Below are 25728 nucleotides of genomic sequence, written 5' to 3'. Positions count from 1 at the left end.
ACTGATGATTCTTTATTAACCCACTGGGTGACCTTGGGCAAGCCACATAGCCTGAGTGGAAGGGATGCCATATATACTTGAGTATAAGCCAACTTTTTTAGCCCTTTTTAGGTCTGGGCTGTCTTATATTTGGGTCGGCTTATTTTCGAGTATATAAGGAATCAGAGTTGGATAGTCTTATCTTATTAAAGTCTTATTATTATCATAAATTATAGTTTTATGTAAATATTAACAAGATTTAACCTACTGATGCCTCAATTAATGTAATTTTATTGGTATCTATTTTTATTTTTATTTTTGAAATATACCAGTAGCTGCTGCATTTCTCATCCCCATCTTATACTCAAGTCAATAAGTGTCTACAGTATTTTGTGGTAAAATTAGATGCCTTGGCTTATATTCAGGTCAGCTTATACTCGAGTAGGTTCAGTATAAGTCAGAGCTGACTTGAAGGCTGACAATAAAGGCAAATGGTTGTAGATAGATAGAAAACAGAAATCCATGTGGAAAGACATTCCTCAATATCATGGTACATGACTGTTAACATCATATTTAGGCGTTTCAAAGTTTTATATACAGTAATATAATAATATAATAATTTTAGAAACATTATACAAGGAAAGGTATTTTAATACATAGTTAATCTTTAAAAGCTCATGTTACAGTCCTCTTGGTGCAGTATCATTCAGATTACAAATGTGAGGCTGTGTACATTCTTTAGCTTGGAAACTCCTCACTTGTGTAACGTTACCATGTCAAGATGAACAGTTTAGCCTTGAGATGTTAAATGACTATGTACACAGACTTTTTTCATTTGGAAAACTAGTCACATTTTATTTCTGAAATTGCTCTCAGAAATGATGTAAAAGCATGTAGATAACAATTCTGGTTTTGCAACAAAATATATCCTAGCATTTCTTCGTTGTGTGTATATAAATTGTTTACTGAGACAGAATGAAGAAGTTAATTGAAAAAGCGGCTTATTTTCTGTTCCCTTTTTTTACTAGGTGAACGTTTGGCTAAACCAGAAAGAGGCAAAATGAGAGTGCATAAAATCTCGAATGTGAACAAAGCCTTAGACTTCATTGCTAGCAAAGGAGTCAAGCTGGTCTCCATTGGAGCAGAAGGTAAGCCACCATCAACCCCATTGGAAGCACGGAGGTGGATGGCACAGCTATCAGTAGTATTGCGAGAACTTGCTGTCTTTTCTCACTTCAAGGCAGTGCTTGTCACTGTAATAGTTTTCGTGGAGTCTCGTCGTGTACAGAAGTGTGCATACACACTGAGCAAGCATCACTTTTGAGTTTATCAGTTGACACTTCGCCATGGAGTGTTACTTGTTGAGCCAGCTTGTGAGTATGAGTTCCACTGTGCTCTCTGTCATACAACTTTAACCAAATTCCAGAGAGGTGTGTGAAATAAAAATTGCACTAATATATTGTGCAGCTTTAACATTTTCTATTCTGTAATACATGAGGACTTTCAGAGCCCTAGGAAGGTGTTCTCTCTTTCGTGGGGGTCCTGCGCCCCTTACCCCTGCAAAAGTGGAGGGCTTACTGTAGTTAGAAATAACAAGTTCCTTGTAATTGGCCTCAAACTCCTGTAATAAAAGTATAATACATGTATTACAATTGTAATTTAACAAAATATAACTGCATCCCTATTACAATGTACTGGTTATCCTTTTACTTAGATTTATATTTATGGGATGTGATCTCACAAAATGATCCCAAGTACTGATCCATGCTGTTCCTACTGCTGCTGTTTTGTGTCCCCTTGTGAGGCCAGCAAAATGGAGAAGAGTATATTTTGTACCAGTGTGCAGGTTTCAGATTTTTTTCTCCAGGAAAGAAGCTAAAAGTAACCATTTTGCTAACTTTTGAGAAATAAAAAGCAAAGCATTGATATTATTTTTTAATGGCAGTTAGCTACTGGTTGTGGGATAGGCAAGTATTTGGAAATACAGTAGAGTCTCACTTATCCAAGCTAAACGGGCCGGCAGAAGCTTGGATAAGTGAATATCTTGGATAATAAGGAGGGATTAAGGAAAAGCCTATTAAACATCAAATTAGGTTATGATTTTACAAATTAAGCACCAAAATATCATGTTATACAACAAATTTGACAGAAAAAGTAATTCAATACACAGTAATGTTATGTTGTAATTACTGTATTTACAAATTTAGCACCAAAATATCACAATATATTGAAAACAGTGACTGCAAAAACGCCTTGGATAATCCAGAGGCTTGGATAAGCGAGGCTTGGATAAGTGAGACTCTACTGTATAACTATAATTATTTTAGGAACAAATTAATAAGCCCTGATTGTACCAGATCTCATAATAGCTGCATGGGATGGGATCAGGATGCAGGATTTAACCATGTCTAATTAACATAAGTTATTTCCTCCATCCTAACCTTATATGTAGATAACAGAATGAACTCCCAAAGAGCTTCTGTCAACAGAAAATTAACTATAGTAGGTATAGGGTGTAAATCCCTGTTCCACCTTACTTTAGGCATTATATTTTATATCAAGATTGTATTGTATAACCAAAGCATGTGTCTGGACTTGACTGACAGCTCTGTAGTCTCGGTGACTGCCCTATGAAAAGGATTATAAACTTTTCCAGTCTATGAATTTTAAAGGGCTTAAATTAAGACTTCAAAAAGCTGTCACTGCCATAAAGTAGCAAATAAAAACCAATGAAGCATTCAGAATGTTGTTAATTTGGTTCAGACAAAAAAAAAAGGCATATCAAGCAGGTATGACTTAGCTCAAAATCTTAAGTTGATGGAGTATTTTTGCAAATACAACCTTAACAATAGATTTTATCTAGGGCTCTCTGTATTGACCGTATAATTAATATCTTTGCTACACAGTATCTATAAGCAGACAATTACAGTGTTGCAAGTGTAAGGAAACAGGAATGCAGAACTGATCCAATATTGTCAGTGCCCAAATTGGTTTCTGTGGTTTTAAAAAAAGGAAGTTTATGAGGAGCCACCACTAAAAACCAGAATTGGCTTTAAACGAATTAGACTAACATGACTGAAATATAGCTGGATCTACACTGCCATATAATGCAGTTCAAACTGGATCTACATTGCCATTTAATGCAGTGTAGACCCATACAATACAGTTCAAACTGCATTATATGGCAATGTAGATCCAGTCAAAATAAGTCAAAATGTGTTGTTTTAGGTAAAAATAGGAAATGGATTTGCTGAATTTCAAGGCCTCTGTGCTAACTTACAGAAGTTCTTTGTGGGAGTGTTCAAAACACCCAGTGAGCTTTTCTTTCTGCTTGGAGTCTTGTAAGCTGCATACTAGAAAGTTGTCCTTGTATTTCAAAAAGATTGCAGCATGGAGTTAACTATCTATTATAAAATATCCAGCATGGGTTTTTTTTTTATCTGATCCTCCATTTGCACTACATAAAAAGCAAAAAGTGAACAATTACTTCCTCTGAAATAGAACACCCAGACTGTGATCCTGGTTCCATGATGTAATTCTGATCTAAAATATTCCAAGTCAGACACACATAGGCAAGCAAAGGAGAGAATGGATGAGGGATCCTACCTATAGTTTAAATGCAAAGCAGTACAAATGGGTAGCTGGCTGGCTGGCAGATATTAGGCAAAACAGAACAGTAACTTTTAGCATTTAAAAGAGACAGCTATTTGTTTCAATCTTCCTACTCATAACTGATGATGTAGGAGAGTGAGTGACGGGGCAGTATTCTATACCTCAGCTCTATATATATCAGTCAACCAAGTCTCTTCGAGCCAAAATCATAATAAGCACATGTTCTGGCTTATGTAATACTTTGAGGCCACCTCTCTTATTTTTTTAGTTTTTCAGCTGGAAGAATGTCTTTAGTTTCAGCCTTGAAATTATATAGTACATGAACCAGTTAAAGTTGCCCCTATGCACCTAACAGCCTACTCCTGTGAGTATGGCTTGAGAAAGTTACAGTTGAACTGCAGCTCTTGGAATCCCCCAGTGGTTATGACTGACAGTCACAGTCCCCAAAATTAGATTTTCCAGATTTGAGGCAGTGAGAGGAACAGTGGTCGGCAATTACATCATTTCAAGACTCACTATAATTGCATTACTTCCATTTAGATACCTATGAATATAGTGGAGGCTGGATAGATGAAGAGCAACACTGAGTACATTTCTAGATAATAAGAGAAGAAAGGGTTTTAGTTTTGGAAATTCTGATTCTGCAGCAATCCTACATCAATTCCTTGTCCTACTGTAAGAAGAGTAGGACAAAAAATCTTCTGAAATGTTCAGAGTGACCGGAAATTGTTCCCTGTTGAGTATATCATAAGGCATGGGGAGGTCCTGCCCCCTTGTTTTTAAGGAAAATTATTGCTCCTGGAGGCTGCTGCAAGTGGAAATTCCCATTTTTCAGTTAATTGGTAGTCAGATTGCCAGTTCGGGATTTTTTTGGCCCTGAGGTTTCTGGGCCAAAACCTAGCATTTGGGAAATCCCCTGGTGATATCTTTAACTGTAACACAGTAAGTACCAGCTACAGTTAGTCACAGCTTGACAAACACACACAGAACTTACGTGTATATTTCCTGTTTGGAAATTAAGGCAGATGTTCTTAAACAAAGGAACTATTGTTTTCATTTAGGGCCCTTCAATACTAAAGATATAATGTTTAAAGCCAGTTCAGGGCTGTGGTGGCCACAAAACACACCCTGCCAGTGCACACTGCAGCATGCACCTAAGAGTATGCAATGCATCACAAAAGTCCAGATCTAGATTGAAATCAGCTCCAAAATCAGTGGGTGCATTGTAGACACCCGCCTCTGCTGAAGCACAATAAATAATCCCCCCCCCTGACCTAAAAATGCCCCAAGGTCATGGCTGGGCAACAGGGGGCTAATCAACCCCCGGAAGGGGTAATGGGTTACTTCTGTTGCTGTCACTTTCCCCTTTTTACCCCCACCATGTATGCTTTTAGTGTGTATCTCTGAAGCAAATGGGGAGGGGGGAAGGAGCCAGCAAGGCACTTTGAGTCCAGGTTCTGTGGTAAATGCAATCACCAGGTTGCTGGCATGGCAGTCTGATCACCAGTTTAACAAAACTGGTCCCTCCCAAGCTAGTTCCAAACTGGATTAGAGCATCAGTTTAAAAGTGCCCTTATTTACAGAGATGGGAGTAGAGACCTTTAATCTATCCTCCTTACTTCTAGTTGAAGGCTGATGCAGAGCACATGGTAAACCCTAGCCTTCAAATGAAACATTCAAATTGTAGCACACTTTGTTCCTACAATTGAACTGGGGATTCTTCCACCAGCTCGATATACTCCTAAAGTATATCAGGAGTGGGGTATGTATAGCCTTTGAGATTTGTATGGATAGCAATGCCTGATAATTGACCGTGTTGGCTGGTGTCAGACAGTGATACCTACCAGTGGAAATCAGCAGTGATTCAGACACAAGCACAGAAATTGAAGAACAAGTGGTTGCTAACGCAGGACATACCACACCTGAGCACCCCCGTGGAACCAGAAACCTATCAAAGACAGGGATGGTTTCTCAGGCATGAACCCACAAACCTCTGCCCTTGAATCTAGCTTCATCATGGCCTACTTGTCCATTTTCCAGAGTCCACAGAGCTAATGTCTCAGCACAGGGAGCACTCCTGGCACAAACCTATGGAGGAATGTTTGAATCCAGGCCAGAGTCCTCTCCTTTGAATTCTTGCTGCTTTATGAGAAGCATTGGAGCCAGAAGAGGGCCTTCTCAGCTACTGTGCAAAAATATGTCAGTCTCAGCAAGTTAGAGCAAGGTGTTCACTAAGAAATATATTACAGAATAGCCATGTTGGCCTTGCAGCAAAATCCACAAAAGAGCAATGCTTTGATTGGCCAACCAAAACGCATAGAGTATACCATGCATGCTTTCAAAGCAGCACTGTCATTTTCATCAGGCAAAGATTTTAAAAATCATACAGAAGAAAAGGGTGACCTTTTACAGTTACAGGCGTACAATTTGTCTTAGGTGTTCTTCTGTTGTTATTTAGTGTATTCTATTATCAGAAGATTTATGGAAGACTTGAAACAAAGGCAATAAGATAGAAGCACATAATGTCTGTTGTTTCCCTTTACTGACAGAAACATTTAATCTGCCCAATTTTAAAAATTATTATTTCACATCAAATGAATATAGATTTCAAGAACATCTTCTTAATAATATGAAAAACAGCCCACAGTTATTCGTAAGGCAGTAGAAAACTACTCTACAGTTCACATGTGGATGGTTTGAATTTTTTTATCAATTGATTTCACAGCTGGCTACACCAGTTCTCTAGTTGCTTCAGTGCTGCTGATATTTAACTTTTTACTTAGGTGAGGATATATATTAACTTCCATCAAGTCGACTTCATCTTATGGTCACTCCATGAATTAGAGACTTCCAAGTCTCCCTATCTTCAACAACCCTGCTAAAGTCTTGCAGACTTAGGGCCATGGCTTCTTTGATTGAGTCTATCCATCTGGAAGGCAGATTACTTATTTCCCTATTGCCTTCTACCTTACCAAGCATTATTGTCTTTTTGAGTGAGTCATCCCTTCTCAGTTCAGTCATCTTGGCTTCTAGGGAAATTACAGCAAATGTATCATAGTTCCAGAGGCAGCAGATATCTCAAGGTGTACAAGAGAGATGGGTATCAGCTAAACTGTATTCTGATGGTCATCTGGAAACTGGGATGGGAAAGGTAGAAAGGAAGGCAAGGAGGAATAATGAGGACTTATAGGGTGGTACTTGGTCTATCTGGCAAAACAGAAGAGATGCATAGAATTATCTGATGGCTTTTAGGATGTATCTGCATTTTAAAGGTTAATCACACTGTTAAAATAGCATAGAATTAATGGGCTAGATTTTTATTTTTTCCTCTAGTAAAGTCAAGGTGGCATACATGGTTCTCTTCCCCACTTTATCCATAAAACAACCTGTGGACAGTTTCCGTTTGGAAAACTGTCCAAAGATCTTACCGTTTTCTGCTCAATAGGGACAAGAATCCAGATCTTCCTCAACTCCTAGCCCTCTCAAATGATGTCAGGCAGGCTCCCTCCTTCCTACCTTTCCACAAAAAAGTTAAGACCTGGTTGTGGGACCAGGCCTTTGAACAATAATAGCAGCATCAATTACTACTACATGCTTTAGAACTTAATGACAGACCCAGTTTTTTAGACTCGAAATGTGCCAATTGTATGTGTGTGTGTGTGTGTGTGTGTGTGTGTGTATAATGTTTATTGTATTTAATTTTAATTGATTGAATGTTCTGTATTATTTTTATATATGTGTTTTTATTGTAAGCCACCCTGAGTCCCCTATTGGGTGAGAAGGGCAGGATACAAGTACTGTAATAAATAAATAAATAAACATGTTGACTATTATGCCATATTGTCATTTAAATCTGCTGTAATAAGTAAATTGCAGAGTAGTACTAGCAAATCTAGGTCTGTTGGATATTTTTTTGGAGCAAGAGCAAATTGGAAACTCTGGGCAGAAGATAAAGGAAAGAACCTGTTTTTCTTAGATATCAGAATGACTTTACAAGAAGCATTTCAACAGTAGTTCTGAAGGTTACTTGCTATCTGAAAATCTGAAGATTTTTGTCTCTGTGAAATGGTGTTATTGTGCAAAATAAATTCACATCTCCAGAACAAATATGCAAGAACAAAACTTTCCCAGTAGTTGTGTCTATCTTTTAAGATTGGTGAAGAATTTAATGCTCTGAAAACTGAGAAAATTTGTTTGCTTACAGCAAATGAATGCAGTAAATATAATATAACCCAGACAATAATCACATATCACTTAATATGCCAGTGATGAAAGACCATGTTCAGGTGTATGTACAAACAAGGGAAGCAAATTGAAACAAGCAAGACAAACCAGGACAATTAATATGCAGTTGAACTCTTTCGTGTATTTCTCAATTTTTGGTGATTGTAGATCTGGTCATTATCTATTATCTGTAACTTCAGTGCAAGGCATTGTATTTTTGCTGTTTAATTCGCTTGACATAGCTGGCACAAACCATCTTATAAATATGAGTTCACTCTTTGAATTTCTGTTGCCCAGCGACATTGCCAGAGATAATCTTTGCCGGGCATTCTGTTGGTGAATTATGATGGCATAAATTGGATTTAAGTCATTGCAATTCTATTCAAAATATGCAGTGGTCAAAAGCCCCTGCAAATCTAGCAAGCAGTGTAGGACACATCCTGCCCAATACAACTGTTTTTGTGTCATTATAGAGCAACTATTAAACCAACTATTAAATATCAGTAAGAGATAGTTAAAAACAGTTTAAAATACATGTATAGTATAATCACAAAGAGGATAAAAACACATCACACCACTATCAACACTTTTTTACCATATAATTTACAAATCAATCAAATTCCTGTCTACATAAGAAGGTCTTCATTTGCTGGCAGAAAGAAGCGAGGATGGGGCTAATCAGACCTTCCTTGCAAAAGAGTTCTACAGCCTGGAAGCAGCCACAGAGAAGGTTCTCTCTCATGTCCTCACCAGACAAGTCTGTAGTGGGGTGAGACCAAGACAAAGGCCACTCAGCCAAGGAGGTATGGTGGAGGGAAGAGCTACTCAAGCTGCCGGCTCATACAGTGAGATACAGTGGGTCCTGAGTATCCACTAGAGCTTGCTTCCAGGATCCCCCACAGATACCAAACTCTCAACTCCCATTATATACAATGGCATTATATACAATGGCATGATAAACTTGTATCCCTTATATAAAATGGCAAAATCAAGATTTGTCTTTGGGATTTAAAATATATATATTTTAAAGACATGGATGGTTGGATCCATGGAAACAGAATCTGTGGGCTGGCTGTAATGTATTTTTAATAGTTAGTTCTACACATTCTGGTTTGGGATCCAGGACCCCTGTGAAAACTGTGCATTAAAAATATTTTTCTTACCTAAGAAAACATCTCTCTAGGAATCCCTAGGTCCTCCAATGTAAGTATATTGATAACTTGGACCATAAGGTTGCACTGGAGGACCTAGAGATTCCTAAAGAGACCATATTAATCAAATCCATGTATAATCAAATCTGCAAAAGTTTAAAACTGCATCTATGGAGATATAAATACAGCTATGTCTCTTTATATAGGATTTTAGTTTTTATCTTTCATTTTTCCAGGCCTGAAATAGATTTGCACGTGTCTTCCATAATTCCAGGGTGACTTTCCATCAAAAACAGCAAATTGTTTAGCTCCCTCCTGGATTAATTGTACAGAACAATTTCTTTTCTTTCTCTTGCAGAAATTGTTGATGGGAATGCAAAAATGACTCTTGGAATGATCTGGACCATCATTCTCCGTTTTGCCATTCAGGACATCTCAGTAGAAGGTAAATCCCAATGGAATCCCAATTCCTTATAAGGAATCCCAATTCCTCATGAAATTACTAGTGCTCTCAGAATTTTGTCAGGTAGTGTCCTGGGATTATAACTGTTTATTTTGCTTGTGAAGCAAACCAAAAGTTTGAGTACAAGTACTTATGATCCACAAAATCTGGATTAGTATTATTGGCATGAGAATTCTAAAGACCTTTTCTAAACTGCAGAGACCAGGATTCCATGGGCTGGTACCATGGCAGTTAAAGTAAAACATACAGCTATAATTGTGTGGTGTGAATGGGCAGCTCTGTGATGATATATGTGGCTATTTGCATAAGCGAATAGGCCACCAAACAAACATTTTAATCCATGCTAGAGGTGTTATGCCATACTTCACTTTAGGGTATCTTGGACCTGTTTGAGAATCTGATGAAAACAATATATCTGCTCCCTCATGAAGGTCATGATTTGTGCTTAGAGGATTTCTGAGAACAATTGGGAGTTTGTGTTGCCATTGTCCTAAGATACGAAACCTTTTCCTTCCTTTTTTGTTTTCATACTCAGGCCACCACTGTTCTCCCACAATTTGATCAATGACATTATTAAATATAAACCATACTCGGCCATTAACTAATGAAAAGGCAGCCTCTCAAGGCTAAATTTGAAAAACAATTGTTTTAGCCAAAGAATTTCAAGGAACAGACGGTCCTTTCCCAATTGTTAAGTGTTACATGGGCGCTAGCTAGGAAAGTATATTTACTTAGAGTGGCAGAGAACTTTTTGACCTTCCAGATCTGATGAATTATTGTTAACCCTTGATCCATCACTGATCAGGTTTAGTGAAACTGTTGGAAACCATAGTCCACAACCTCAGACATGCTTCAGATTTGGAGAATCTCCTGGTACTGCCATAAATGAAGTTTGTAATTTAGTCACCGGTGCTAAAGCCAAATGATGAGTACCTGGAAGCTTAAGCCTCAGTCTCTCTAGTTGCTCCAAGGACATGGCAGTGGGTCATTGGTACCCACTGGAGGTTGGTTCCAGTGAATATCAAAATCCATGGATGTTCAAGTCCCATTGAAATCAATGGCATAGTAAATTGATGTCCCTTATATAAAATGTGAACAGTTCAAAACAAGTGCTGAGGAGAGCCTAAAAGTCTGTGAAATCATGGGAGTCTATATCAGGGTAAGTCTACACAGTGTAGAATTCCGTGAGTGACAAAATCAAGGTTTGGTTTTTGGTGAAAAATCGTAATATTTTTGAGCCGCAGTTGGTTGTATCCATGGATGCCAAACTGACAGAAACAGAGGGCTGATAGTACTTCTTTTCTTGTATTATGCAGACCCTTACAGTTTAAGATAGGAGACAGAGAAAGCTCCACATCAATCCAAACATTTCTGTTTAATGTAAAGCTGCTCTCCATCTCCCAAGTTTATTAAGTGTGACTCTTAGGTTTATGATGGAAGCAGAGAGCAGTTGCAGTTGACACTGTGCTGGTGAAAGTCAGTTACAGTAGCCTTTCACATTAGTCATTTTGGATTGTAGAGGTGGAAGAGGACCTAGTGTAAAACAATGATCCCATCATCTGCAGTCCTTGGTCTTGTTGGGTGAAGTTGGCAAGAGTTGGCGTTATGGGTTAAACCCTTGCTGACTTGAAAGTTAGGTTGCTGACCTGAAGGTTGCCAGTTTGAATCTGGGGCTCCCTCTGTCAGCTCCAGCTCCCCATGTGGGAACATGAGAGAAGTCTCCCACAAGGATGGTAAAAACATCAAATATCCAGGCGTCCCCTGGGCAATGTCCTTGCAGATGGCCAATTTTCTCACTCCAGAAGCAACTTGCAGTTTCTCAAGTTGCTCCTGACATGACAAAAAAACCCCCCACAATAATTGAAGGGTCACACTTTTCCTGCCCTCTTGGTTAGATGAAATGCAGCATGGGAAAAAGTTCAGGTCAACACCTTCTTTTTTTTTAACACCAAGTTAGCCATCACTGTTGATATTTCATTAATTGCCCAGGTTACATTGATATGTATAGTTAGAAAAACCACAACAGCACTTTCAAAATACTAAATGTAAATATGGCACTCATCAAGGCTTTGAGCTGACCCTCTGGACTACAGCATAAATCAAACAAGTGGCCGAAATTTCCTGAATGGCTTCAAAAGTTTTAAATGCCAGAATTAATAGGCATCTTTTAAAAGTAGTAGAAGTGCCACTGTGTTTGGCTAATCCTTGTATCTTTTGTTCCTTAGAAACATCCGCTAAAGAAGGGCTTTTGTTATGGTGTCAGCGGAAGACAGCACCATACAAAAATGTGAACATTCAAAACTTCCATATTAGGTAATGTAAAGGTTGAATGGTAGCAGCCTGTGACTTGCAATCTTGCATAATGCAGGGGATTTGGATACTAGTGTTTGGTACTTAGCCCAACTGTTTTCAACCTCAGCATTAAGCACAGTTAACAATGGACCTTACCACTGTGTGTGTTATGTGCCTTCAAGTCATCCTAGACTTAAAATGACTCCAAGGCGAACCTATTACAAGTTTTCTTGGCAAGATTTGCTGAAAGGGTGTTAAAGGATTGGTGGTGGAACAAGTAAGACAAAGGATTGAGGGTTTCCCCCTGTACTATACAGTACTCTGAAAACAGTTGTGTCTTTATTCTAACATCTTATGTCATTGAAAAATGTTCATGTTCTTTTTACTTTTTTGCTGTCATAGATGCCAATTTCTGGCTCATTAAATTTAAATGTAGCCAACCACCCATGAGAGTCAGGCCCATACGTTCCTCCCTCACCCATCACACTATGTTTAATTGATGTGCTACTCTTAGTTAACTTGGTCAAAAACAGGAAAGAACTCTGGGAATTTTATTCCAAAAAGGTAAAAATTTCAGTCCGTTTATGTGCCTGTAGTAGGGACACATGATCTCTATTCCTTCTTATGTGCAGAGGGCCCCATTTTCAGCGTGTTGTCATCCAAAAGAGACAAGAAAACACAAAGAATGCCATGTATGAGCTGTTTTCTCCATCATTACTCTACACAAATATATACTTAATGCTGTTTAAAAATAAGTCTCCTTCCTAGAAGTGTTTTTGTACACCAAAATATTGAAAACATATGTTGTAAAGCTTTTATGGTGCTCGTTGCAACAATATACATTCCCCACATCATGGAATCAAAGTGGAATTGATGGGTCTTCATTCTGATATCATGGCTGTCCTCCTTTCCCTGCCCAGTAGACCATTTCAGTGCAGTTGGTGGACAGCATCTCTGTAAAACTTGGTGAATGAGAATGGAGCAAAGAAAGCAATTATATTTAGTAAAGGATATCTGTTTGCCTTGTTTGAAAGAAAGATACAAGTTTGTATTAGATCTTGAACCTAATACATTGCATTCCTAAATGTTTTTTTTTTTTTGGTTTTTTTTTGGGGGGGGGGGGGGTTGGACTTCAGCTCCCAGAACCCGACAGTCAGCATGATTCTGAGAGCTCTAATCTGAACGCTGCACATTTGCTCACTCTGGGCCCGTCTAACAGTACTTAGTAAAATAAGTAACGTCACATTTAACTATCTAACTCCAGATGCTGCCTTCCCAACCCTTAAATCCCTTCAGATATGGTTGACTGCAAAAACCACTCAATTTTCCATGCTGGCCAGGGATTATAGGAATGATGGTCCAATGACAATTGGAGGAACCCAAAGTTGGAAAGGGCTGCATATTGGAGAAACCCTAACCCGGATCCTTCCAGATCTTTTGGGATGGATCAAAGTTGGTACTGATGGAAATTGCAGACCAATAACATCTGGATGAATCCAGGACAGGAAATGTTTTCTCTACAGAATTATGGTATTTAGTCCTCAATTGTTCTGCAGTGCTTATTACTCTTCAGTGTATGGGCAAGTTCCACTTCTGTTTCAGATTAAATCTCAATATTCTCAGCTAAATAAAATGCATTCTCTGTGTCCCATGGACTTCCTGGGAAATTCTGCTCATTGAAGTTTGGTGGTTTCCTTTGAATATTTTCATCAGTTTTTGTGCCAGCTATTCCTTGATCGACTTGTGTCCTGTCTCTCTCACAGCTGGAAGGATGGCCTTGGTTTTTGTGCCTTGATTCACAGACATCGTCCAGAGCTCATTGACTATGGGAAGCTAAGAAAGGTACATCTTCATCTTTCTGGTTAAGGGGGAGAAACTGACTTTGTGAGAAGTTCAGATATAGCAGTGTAATGGGTTCTTGCTAGTTAGTCCCAGCTTGAGATTTCAACTAGAAGCCATAAGCAGTCTTCTTGATCTTAGGAAGTATGGCTCATATTTGGTCACAAGATATATTTCAATTATTCTGAGCCTGTTTGGAACCAGATCAGTAAGGGTTAGGAAAACATTGGGAAACCATTATTGAATCCATAGAACTGAGCAGAATATAAATGAATATATCTCTTGTTTGCTCAAAATAATCCATTGTATATACCAGGCATGGGCAAACTTTGGCCCACCAGGGCAAACTTTGGCCCTACCGGCGGTTAGGACTTGTGGGGAAATCCAAAACACCTGGAGGGCCAAAGTTTGCTCATGCCTGGTATATAAGGTCAGCCCATATCCCCCTAAAATGAATTCTGCTGGTGTGCTTATTTGCACCAAAAATAAGTATCACATAGTTTTGTTTCCATTGTGTTTTTCAAACTTGTATCCTAATGGTAGGGCATGATTGGATCTTCCTGTCCATTAAAGAAGCTGGATGAAGGCTTAACACTTTACTAACATATAAATCATGTCATATTAGTCGGTAAGAACAGAATATTTTTTGTGACTGACACGTCAAGACCTGATTATTTTAACAACAATAACAAAACCCCACACACATATCACTAGGTGACTTTCTGGCAGACAAGATTAACATCTAGTACTCACTCCTCCTACCTTGCTTCAACAGTTTTGCTAATTTGTTGCAGTTACAAAGAAGGCACTGAACTAATTACCATGGTAACATATTTGGAAATGAATTCTTAAGAGTTTAACAAGTTATGTATGCAAGTCAACATTGTATGTTAACATAAAGAAAAAACAGTAAGGGAATATAGCATTAATTTCTCAGGTCAGCAGAATACATATATTTTTATAGTAAGCTACATTTATCTTTCTTTTCTACCCATTCTAAAACACACAGCTCTACATTTGTGTATGCGTATTTAGGATTCCTTCTTAAGTGTTTGTCATTAAGTGCTTGTAAGACTTTAACTTCTGGCAATTCTATCCTAGGCTTTTTTTTGACAAGATTTATCAGGAATTGCCTACATTTAAGACTAAAAGAATGACTTGCTCAAAATCCCCCAGTGGAGTTTCATATCTGAATGGGAATTTGGACCTTGGTTGGTCCTAGTCCTGAATCCATGCTTCCTCTGATCTGAGAAGTGGGGAATACTATATAGTAGTATGAGAAAGAATTTGTGACATTTACACAGACATTCTCAGACTGTCTAGGAGTGATGTCTTTAATTTGCTTTATTGTATTTATATGTTTAACGGTTTTATCATTTGTGATGTTTATTTATTAATTGTATGTATAATGTGCCATTGAATTTTTCCATAATCTGTAAGCCACTCTGAGTCCCTTTCAGGGTGAGAAGAGCGGGGTATAAATATAGTAAAAAAAAAGTCTAGGAATAGGTTCTATTTTAGCTCAGTGGAGTAGGCTGAAAGTCAAGGAGAATTTCCCCAAAATAAAACAAAATCAGATATTTCAACTAATGTAAGTAATTACTGTCCTCTGCATGAGAAAATACAAAATACCATATTTACTTGAATCTAATGTTCACCTTTTTTTGGCTAAACTACATAGACAAAACTGCAGTGCGCATTAGATTTGATGGTGCATTAGACTGGCAGACATAAGCCCTCCTGCACCATCAGAACGAGGCTGGCAAACACGCCAGCTTCAGTCTGACAGACGGGCACAGCTTCCCAACTGGCCTCATTCACAAAGCCTTTAAAACCTCCTCCTTGGTTTTAAAGACCTCATGAATGAGTTGGAAAGCCGCTGATCAGCCTGATGGGAATGCTTCCCCTGGCTTGTTGGCCATTCTGAAGCAGGCACAGCAAGGGAAGCTGTGCATTACATTCAATACATTTCTTCTTCTTCTTCTTCTTTTGGCAATATATACCTTCAAAATTGAAGTGTGCAACTTGTCTCCTATAGCTCCCATCAGCTTTAATTAGTATGTCTGGTGATGAAGGATGAGATTCGTGATTCAACAACATCTGGGGAACATGTGTTGCTCATTCTTTATACTGTATATGGAAAGTCATTAATTATTACTTTCCAAGTTCATTATAATTTTTCCTGTAGCATTTAATCAGGCAGTGTCAGTGATATATGCAGCGACAATTGACCTACTTCTGTTATAGTAAAAGTAGAGAACAGAGTTCCACCTGTTTTGCTTTGTTTTTAAAACAGTATAATATTTATTCTTGTACTGAACCTGCTCATATCAAAGGCTAAAAATGATTTGAACAACATAAAACCGGGACAAACTATCTAGCAGGCAGCTCTCATTCTGATTGTTTGTGCTGGAAGCAAGCAGACTCTTGGAAAAGTGGAAAATGTACTCCATCTTTCAAGGCTCTTAGAGGAAGAAGTCCAAAGAGGCCACTGGGCAAATATATATAGCTCTCATAGGTGACCTTTTGGGATATTGATTAAGAGAGGAAGAATAGAAGTTATATCATTTAGCCTTCTGGTACAGTTAGTTCACACAATCTGAACTGGGAATGAATATATCATGTTCCTTAGCAACTGCTGCCTCAGATTCAGAAGTCCAGCTTTGAGAATCCATGCTATATGAGCACCACATCACGACACATTGTTAGGCAAGGAAAATGAGGCTGTTATCATTGTCATTCATTTTCTAATGTGGTTGTTCTATGGCATTAATAATGTTCTTTTCTATTCTGCTTTCTTTTGTCTAAACTGGCTAAGCATTCCAATGATGTGCATAATTCTATGGTGTAAAGTGCTATTAAATTAATACAGTCATTGTCAAATACAGAGTTATGGACACTGTCAGAAATCCAGAATTGTATATACATTCTGTCCTTTAAAAATGGCTTCTTCTGTTGTTCTCTCATTCCTAATGTCAGACTATTTCTTTCCTAGGATGATCCTCTCACTAACTTGAATACAGCTTTTGATGTGGCTGAAAGGTTCCTAGATATCCCCAAGATGTTGGATGCAGAAGGTAAAGTAGACATGAATTTTCCAAGATTGTCTCTGTTCCCTCTTCTACCCCAAAAATGTTTTTCGTATACTTAATAGATTTTTCATAAGGTTTCCCCACTTCCTTGTCACATAATTAGACTACAGTTTATTCAGGATTTTGGATTCTGGATTTTATAAGCACTGGAGAAGTTGAACTTCAGTTCTGTTTCTCTCTGTCCTTGTTTCTCTCCAGTGGAGCAGCTGAAGGGGAAAATCTCCTTTATATATGAAGGCTATACATACACTTTCAAACTCCAGTTTGATTTTCCAGAGTTTTGAAATTTCAAGGAGAAGCTTCATGGATAAGAGAAAGATCTACCCGTCATTGATGCCTTCCCAGTGTAGAAGGTGGTGAAAACAGCAATTGGAAGCAGGCCGGGAAAGTGTCTTCCTTGCCATGTTCTTGTTATACCCACAATCTATTTTTGAATGAGGCTTAAAACCCTAATACATATTTCAGAACTGTTTCCTAGTGGCTAGATCCTATACAATTCATTTGAATAATGAAATAATATTGGAAACATGGTTTAGGTCATTGTCCCTAGGAAGAAGCACCATGAATACAGGACATTATAACTTGGTCTTGCCCACTAGGTCTTGCACAATTTTGTTGAAGTCTTAACAGGATGATATGCCAAACTCCCACCCATTGGGAATTACATTCCACTGAGTCCCCCAAATGTTTGTGTCAGGCCCTGAATAACTAATGGCAAGATTGAGTTCATGGTGTTTTCTGTTAGCTGTAATATGCTCTCTGTTTCTCTAACCTGCTCTAAAGCTTTTTATTGTGAAGCTCATTTCTAACAAAAATACATTTGGTAATGACTGGACATCTGTACATTTGGTGCTCCACCTTCAACAAACAAGCTGAATTTACAACAGCTAATTGCGTGGCAACTGCAGTGCATAAGGAAAGAAGCAAGCAAAAGCAGACCATCCTCTATTGTCTCCTATATATTAGTTATGCTTCTCTGGTCATAACTACATTAGTTAATCCTACCAAATAAGGTGATCCAATATATTTCCTATAATCTTCAATTCTTATAAGCAAGATCCTGGTTACAATTTTTAATTTTTAAAGGACAAATGAGCACTGCCACTGAAATCTATAATTTTTCAGTTGCTTTTTTCTTCAGTTCCCTTTAATGGGGACTATTTGGTAAATTACTGGCCTTTATCCAATCCTGTTTTTTGCTCCTAGCTCCAATATTCTGATGATTCTTCTTTGAGTAGCTCTTGACCATAAGCAAATACTCTGACTGCTACTCTATCCTTTGTTTAATTGGCTTAAGTCTTGGCTAAAGAATTATTGTAGATACATCTGGACCCTATCTTCATCCTTGGCAAGTTAAGTAGCGCTTCCCAGAGCTTTTTTACTTTCCTTGAGCTATTTTACGTTCTTAATCTCTGGGCTTGCCATTAAAGAGATCTCTGACAAGCTACTAATTGGAATCTCAGGAAAGCTCAAAGAAATAGTAGTTGGCTAGGCATAGGACAACATATTTCTCCTTCAGTACCCTGGCAGCTGTTTTCAGCCATCATCACTGACGTCAACATAGCAGCAAGGAAGTGCTGTGAAAAATATTGCATGGCTTAAGCTTATGAGGGACTGTGCACCTACTTTTTTCATGAAAATGCAGAGCTTGGAAAAGTTATTTTTTTTTGGTCTACAGTTCTCAGAATCTGCTCTGCCAGATATAATAATCAAGCCTACTTAAACACGGTGTACAAGGTAGCAGGGAGAAGGAAGCACCAGTTTGCATCCACTTCAGCAGCAGCTTTGGAGCATCTTCGTTCTTATTAACTTGGAAGTTACTCTTCTCCTTTGGAACTGCCACTTTGTTCATTTCTCAAGTTTTGTGTGTGTAGTTGGTAAGTAAAAGAAAGAGGGCAGGAACAATTACCCTAAATCTAGTGGTGAAAGATCTCGTGATGCAAAATTCTGTTAAAACCCACCTAGGGAATGCACAAAGATGCTGGTATGCACATCCATCCCTCGCCCACACGTGGTGCCCCCAGTGCCTCGCTTTGCTCACTTCCCATCAGTTGATATGCTCTTTAACCTCAGGTTTTCTTTGACAGACATTGTTGGAACAGCCCGTCCTGACGAGAAGGCCATCATGACCTATGTTTCTAGCTTCTACCACGCCTTCTCAGGAGCCCAGAAGGTATCGCAGGATTCCAAGCTCCCTCCACACAACGCACCTGGTCCTCTTGCTAATGTCCAAACCTTTTTTCTTTCTCTCTCTCTTATCTAGCTACGGGCATCTTTTTTATTATTTTTGGTAGTGTTGGCTTGTTGACTCAGAGTGGCATCCCCAGATATATGTTGGGAATGTCAATTAGTGAAACACAGCATCACAGCCAGAGATGATAGCATAGAGATATAGTATAGATTAATGGATCACTTTTATAACAGTTGATCTATGGATCACTTTCAAGACATTGAAAGTTTTGCTATTATTCATTGGATGTAGGGATGTCTCTTGGGGTAAGTCTTAGGAAGGACAGCAAGGAGAGAATGAATTAATTTTATTATATGGACACAGCCAAGGAGTTTAAAACATTAACATCATTAACATTTAAAAAAAACCCATTAAAATTAGAAGTTCAAAACCTTAAAAGGAGAAAGTCTGGGATATGCAACCATCCTAATTGGATTCATATATGACATTTAATTAAAATCTGTGGATATAGATATTAAAATGAATAGGTTAAAAAGTTTCACTAAAATCATCTGCAATCTGCAAGGAGGGAAAGTATCTTCTATATCACTGGTTCCCAACCTGTGGCCCATGGACCACCAATGGTCCACAAGAACTAAAATATGGTCCGCAGCTTCACTGTTACTACACCACTGCAACAAGAGCATCTGGTTTCACGAAACCCTCTTATAGTGCTGAGGCAACAGGGATGTTGGGAGAGGAGAGGCTCACTACCCACGAAAGACACAACACATCTCCTGACTGCTGCTTCTCCTCCTCCTCCCTCCCCCAAGCAGAGCCATTCCATGTGGTGCCTAGAAGTGGGGATGCCTTGGTATCTTCTTTTTTAGGGTCATTTAGGGGCACTGATTCAGAAAATTGCATTGGATAGACCACATCAGCTCTAGATTATTAAATATAATTTTCTGTAGGTGAGCAGATGGTGACTACTGGATGGCATATGTTCTGTATCAGAAATTAAGGCTGATGTGGCCTATCCAATGCAATTTTCTGGATTAGCATCCCAAATTACCAAACCAAATCTAAAGTTTACCAAAAGCTGATTCATAACCTTTTTGATACTCATGTTGGAGCGTGTTCCCTGGTCATAGTGGTCCCTTGACAAAAAAAAGGTTGGGAATTACTGTTCTATATAGTAGTTTGACAGGCGCAATGATCCTGGGAACATAAAGTCTTTCACATCAGTCCATACTAAATTGTTTTGTGATCAACCACAAAAGGTGAGCTCTTTAGAAATGTGGACCACTCTCCTTTCTGCACAAAACTGCATAATCTTCATAAATAAGGTCTGGATGCATCAGAGTAAGTGCACACCCTGTTTTCCAAGTTCGATACATCAACCACTTTGGTATCTAAGCATTAGGCATAAATCAACTTGGATTTATAGTACAAATCTCTATAACTAAATTCTGCTAGGTTCAGTAAGGTCTGCCCCAAAGTAAGCAAGCAGAGAATTGCAACCCTAAATGCATACACTGCCACCTGTTGTCCACTGTAGTGTCCAAAACAGGTGTCAGGTTTGCAAGATGCTTTCCATATTTTCTTTAAAAGAATGGAATATTACAACACAAGGAAATTAACAGTGCATTTTCCAATGCAAGGTACACAGCATTTATTGGTCACTTTCCAGAGACAATTAGCTTTGTCCCTATTTGCAAATGGGCTAAATCTACTGACTGTGGAGCTGTGTCAAAAAGTAGAATATTCTAGTGGGTGGTTACTTAGAAACTGAGGCTGGAAATGGGTGGTCGTAATGGGTGCCACTTGAGTCCACAAAGCTAACCCTGCCAGTCACATTCTGATCCAAATTCCCAGCTCTCCGCATGGAAATCTGTTTGGCCTGTCCTGCAATGCATGATGGGAAGTTTCCCCCCTCTCTTGCCACCCATGACTGTTTTATTTTATTCTGTGTGCTGCTTCTTACTTTATCCTTTCAACCTCTTCTCCTTCTTTGCACAGATATTATAGGCACGCTAAGGCCGGATGAGAAGGCCATTATGACCTATGTTTCATGTTACTACCACGCCTTCTCAGGTGCGCAGAAGGTGAGACTTTACTCCTAACAAACCGCCTCTTCTTCCTTCTGTTTCCTGCCCATCACATTTAGAGGACACTATTCTAGACCTTCATTGGTAAGGAACCAGGGCTGGCTTTTGTGTCAAGCGCTTTTGCTACATCCTTAAACTTCCTGGGGATAAAAGATCAGGTTGTTTTGAAGACTCATGATCTCTTCCAACATAGCAGATCTTCAGAAACAGTTCCACCCTTAGAATTATCAGGCTATAACCACAAGTGCCCCATTAAGTTTTGAAAATGTATTCAGCAGCAATTGACAGATTTAACTGCTCCCTTCTGGGAAGTGCTTTGTTAGGCTAACACTTTTTAGGACCCCTTAGAGATGCCCAATTATTTCTAAGAGAAGATACAGTGCTAAACCATCTCTGGCAGTTTTAATCTGTTGAGGGTGTTTGAAAAACTCTAGCCATTCCTAGTAGCTGCAAAAATTAACATAGGACTGGATGGTTCAAGTTAAATATATGGTATATTGTATTCAGCTACACTCCACTCTTTTAGGGAGTGAGAGTCAGAGACAGTCCACAGATAGATGTACCCATAGTCTTTTCTTTTGCCAGTGGAAAATAAAATGTAGCTGAGACAAAATGAAAAAGGGGCAAGTAAGAAAACCCACTAGGCCAAAACTCCAGATTGTGATTTCTGCAGCTGCATTTTATTTATAACTATATGTTTGAAAGGAGTTATGCATGACTGAGCATCATGTGTAGTTCAGTCCTCAAACCTGCATCCCCATAAATAAACAAGAACACTGGTTCCTATTGGTGGTATCTTGATAGTTATTGATTCCTGTGCTGCTCCTTTTTTGTGACCAGACAGGAAATTACCACTAGGCATTTATATAACATTAAATCACATCACTCTTCAAATAAGTTGGACTACAATCTCCGCCAATGGCCATGCTGGTGGGAATCGTGGAGACTATCGTTTGACCTATTTTTAGAGTGCTTGCTTAGGGAATCCTCTAATCACGTCACATTTCCAAAAGAACAGTTTTTCCTGTTACCAAATTTGATTGAAATAGTCTCTATATTTAGTTTTTAGTTCTGTTCTGTCCCCTTGTTGCCTCTCTTTGCTCCCATCCATTTGTATTCTTCCTCCACTAGTAATTCTGGCACTTTCTTTCCTCATATCAGTTGTAGTGTGTTTTCACTCTTCCAGTTCTTTTTATTCATTCAGTCATATCTTAGTTGGTGTCTCCATGTCTTAGAGCTACTCCTCCTTTGACATCTTTTATATGGATACAAAATATTTTTACCTTCTATTGATTTTAAATCAGTGGTTCCCAACCTTTGAGCCTCCAGTTGTTTTGGACTTCAACTCGCAGAAATCCCAGCCAGCTTACCAGCTGTTAGGAACTGTAGGGGCTGAAGGCTAAAACACCTGGAGGCCCAAAGGTTGGGAACCACTGTTCTAAATAAATGTTTGCATGCATGTTACATAAATCTAGGGATGTAAACATGTGTTTGTCCATCAGAACTGGCATTTATATATGGATATAAGATGTAAATGAGAAAGCACGTTTTAGTCTAAACTTCTCAGCCTTTGAACTAAGGTCATTTTTAGTCCAAACTCCTCCAGCTGCATTGTGTAGCTCAGTTCCAAGAACTGGGGATGTAGACTGTTCTTTGCCACAGCGACCAATCATCTATCAAGTTCATTTATTTAAAAGACAAGTTTTGCTTCTTCTCATATGCAGTCATATTTAATAACATGCCTATGCATTTTTATTTCTCCAAATTTACCAAACCAAGCAGAAACAGTACAAAGTACATTAACATTATTTTTACTGGGTCCCAATTCATGCTTTACATAACCTGCCATGTTAGTTGCTGAAAAGTGACTTCCCTGTATTTCTTTTCTGCATTGCATAAGAAATGTGTGAATTGGACCTAATTATCTCTTTAAAAGGTGCTAGAGGATGTATTAGTTCAGTGTTTAGTCCCAGCTTGAAAAAACAACAACACTGAATCAATGGAAAATGGGACAGTCTTTGTTTCCAGAGAGAACTTGCAACTTTGTCTTGAAAAACCATTTTACCAATTCAGTAACACTTAACCTTGAATTTGTGCAAAACTGCACACACAGTGAGAAGTATCTCAAACTTTGTGTTAGAACATGTTGTGTTCTAGCATAGTGCACAACAACTCCTTTGCATTCTAGCTGAGGACTAGTGCCATATGCAAAGTGGTTAGCTCTCTAAAACTATTGATAACATGTAAATTAGAATAACATTCTCATCATGTCCAGGCACTGCGTTATAAATATTTACTGATGAGCTCATCACTAAATATTATGTTCAGCAAAAGGCAGAGCCATCAGTGCTTTACCCTTGATTTTTCAGAGCACATTCCCACTTTTAAAAAAAACTGAAATGAACAATTTCTGAATTTTTCAAATCAGCAACTGAAAAAGCTAAATTCATTTAGTTCACTTATTTTCAAAGTACACACAGCAATTGTTTTACCTCAACATTCTTAAAGGTATTGACTGGAACCCATGTGAACTGCAATCTGGCTTGAAATTTGTGCTTGAAATAATAATTCCACCTTCATTCTATTGAGTGCCAATTGCAACCTGAATATGAAAACTACCAATTGTGTTCTGTATCTAGCCAGCAACCAGGCTGTTACAGACATTAGTATGTTATACAAGATTTATAATTGAAACAAGAAATTGGAGTAAGATAAGTTATTAATTATTTGGGGATGTACCCAATACTTATATGAAAGGAAGATTTTACTTGTTTCCTGTTAGCCAGGTGTTGAGAGATCTTCCAAATCTGTTCTCATCTCAGATCTTGGAAGAGTTAGTTTTTGGACTACAAGTCTCAAATCTTCTAGCTGTCATGGGATTGTGGTAGTTGTGTTCCACAAAACCAATTTTTCCAGTCTGTGTCTCATTTAGACCAACCCGCAATCTACCTGGAGCACAAAAGAGTGTCTTTTTAGGCTCTTCCGTTTTCCTTGACAAGGGGCCTTACTGTGATGTCACTTCATTTCTCATTCAGATTTCTCATTTCTGCTACCAGCCCTGATGAAGGGGAGGTCACATCCTCAACTTTCTGCTTCTTTCATTCTTTTATACTGAGTCTTTAAAGGTACAGGGGTCCCAGCCTGCTGTGATGCATATGTGACTGGTGTTTTTCCCTTCATATGATTTGTATGTGTCTTCTTGTGTATCTCTACACATATACTCGCTTTGGTCGATTTGCTTCCCCCTGCCCTCTTAACTGCTTCTAACTTTCCTAACACTAAAGTGCATGAGTGTTTTTTATTAATTGATGGGGATAATAACATGCTTTTAATACATCATGAAAATGGATTGCTGGAAATACTTTCTGGGTAGATTTTTGATTCGGGTTCAATTTGCCGTGGTTAGAACATCATCTACAATAATATGTAATATTATGTAATAACAACTGCACTCACAGTCAGCATAAAGTTGATCTAGGTGTCAAGGGAGACAGAGAGCTATGCCTATGCTGAATTGTCTTACAGTTGTATTGAGATAAAAATGCAACATAATGCTGACTGAATCTGCAAAGCCACACTCTCTAGACTTAATCGGTAATACTAACTGCTTCAATGAAAACCTTCCCTTCTCCTGATATTTTCTAGCACAGCATGGACTACAACTTTCTGAAAATCCCATCAATTGCAGCCAATGATCATTCTGGCTGGAGAATTGTGAGAGCTGTAGTCAATTTCCCAAGATCTGGCAATTACAATAAGGTTATGCAGTTGGTTCAATAGATAAAGAGTAGGGATGGGGAACCTAGAGTTCTTTCAAATGTTACCAGAGTAACTCATTATCATCCATGAGCATTGTTTATAGAACTTGCAGACCAGTACCATTTCGCACCCCTGTTTTTAAAGATGAAGAAGCTTCTTAGCTAGGTTGAATGCACACTCAAATTGGAATTCTCAGGCTGTGTCTGTCAGCCTGAGAAGCAAGAGGCAACTGTGACAGCAAGTAATGTTTTAGATTAGTAATCATTTATTTGAGAGTCAATGTAATATACTGGTGAGTGTTGGACTAGGACTCAGGGAGAAAGAGGTTCAAATCCTCACTCAGCCAAATGTAGCCTTGGATAAATCACACTCTCTCAGGTCTCATTTACACTACCATATAATCCAATTCAAAGCAGTTAATCAGCTGAAGGCAATGGCAATCTCTCTGAACAAATCATGCCAAGAAAACACCGTGATAAGGTCACCTTAGGGTTGCCATAAGTCAGAAATGACTTGAAGGCATGCAACAAAAAATATTCCCTTGGTGGAAAAGGAAGCTTAGCTTTTTCCAACAGAGAAGAAGCTAAATGGACCATCTGCAGCAATTCTATATATGTATATATTTCCTTTTGTCTTTGTGTCTTTTGACAGGCGGAAACAGCAGCCAATCGTATCTGCAAGGTGCTGGCAGTTAATCAAGAAAATGAGCAACTAATGGAAGATTACGAGAAGTTGGCCAGTGATGTGAGTTTTCCTGATTTCAATTTCTTGACAGGGCTATATGGAAGTGGAAAGTTATCCATCCCACATTCAGTATTTTATCCTAGCAGGACAAAGTAAAAGATATTTTGAAACATGCAGTGGCATCTCTTCTTAAATTGACAAGATCTATAGTTTGCAAATGATAGTGTAAGAACAGCTCCTTACCATTCCTCTAATAATTTATTTAGATTAAATATATATAAGTGGGCTATTTATTGCTGAAACAAAGGAGCTAGATATATATATATATAAGTAAAATAAATTGACCATGGTGAGG

At 38.4% G+C, this 25728-nt stretch overlaps 1 protein-coding gene across 6 annotated transcripts in view; it reads left to right on the top strand.

Annotated features, from left to right (window-relative positions):
- The window catches only part of actn1 (actinin alpha 1), a 135296-nt gene that overhangs the window by 80935 nt on the left and 28633 nt on the right, over nt 1–25728 (top strand). For 3 of the 6 annotated variants that reach the window (XM_003224855.4, XM_062968057.1, XM_008116954.3), the window contains exons 3-9: nt 1008–1127; nt 9325–9411; nt 11655–11742; nt 13485–13563; nt 16556–16637; nt 20842–20927; nt 25341–25433. In XM_003224855.4, coding sequence (XP_003224903.1) covers nt 1008–1127; nt 9325–9411; nt 11655–11742; nt 13485–13563; nt 16556–16637; nt 20842–20927; nt 25341–25433 — 635 coding nt within the window. Of the gene's footprint in view, nt 1–1007; nt 1128–9324; nt 9412–11654; nt 11743–13484; nt 13564–16555; nt 16638–18739; nt 18826–20841; nt 20928–25340; nt 25434–25728 lie in introns of all 6 variants that reach the window. The other 3 variants (XM_003224856.4, XM_003224857.4, XM_003224854.4) reach the window with 1 other exon arrangement.

The sequence above is a fragment of the Anolis carolinensis genome, chromosome 1 (genome assembly GCF_035594765.1).
Source record: "Anolis carolinensis isolate JA03-04 chromosome 1, rAnoCar3.1.pri, whole genome shotgun sequence".
NCBI lineage: Eukaryota > Metazoa > Chordata > Lepidosauria > Squamata > Dactyloidae > Anolis > Anolis carolinensis.
This window is presented reverse-complemented; position numbering and strand designations above follow the sequence as displayed.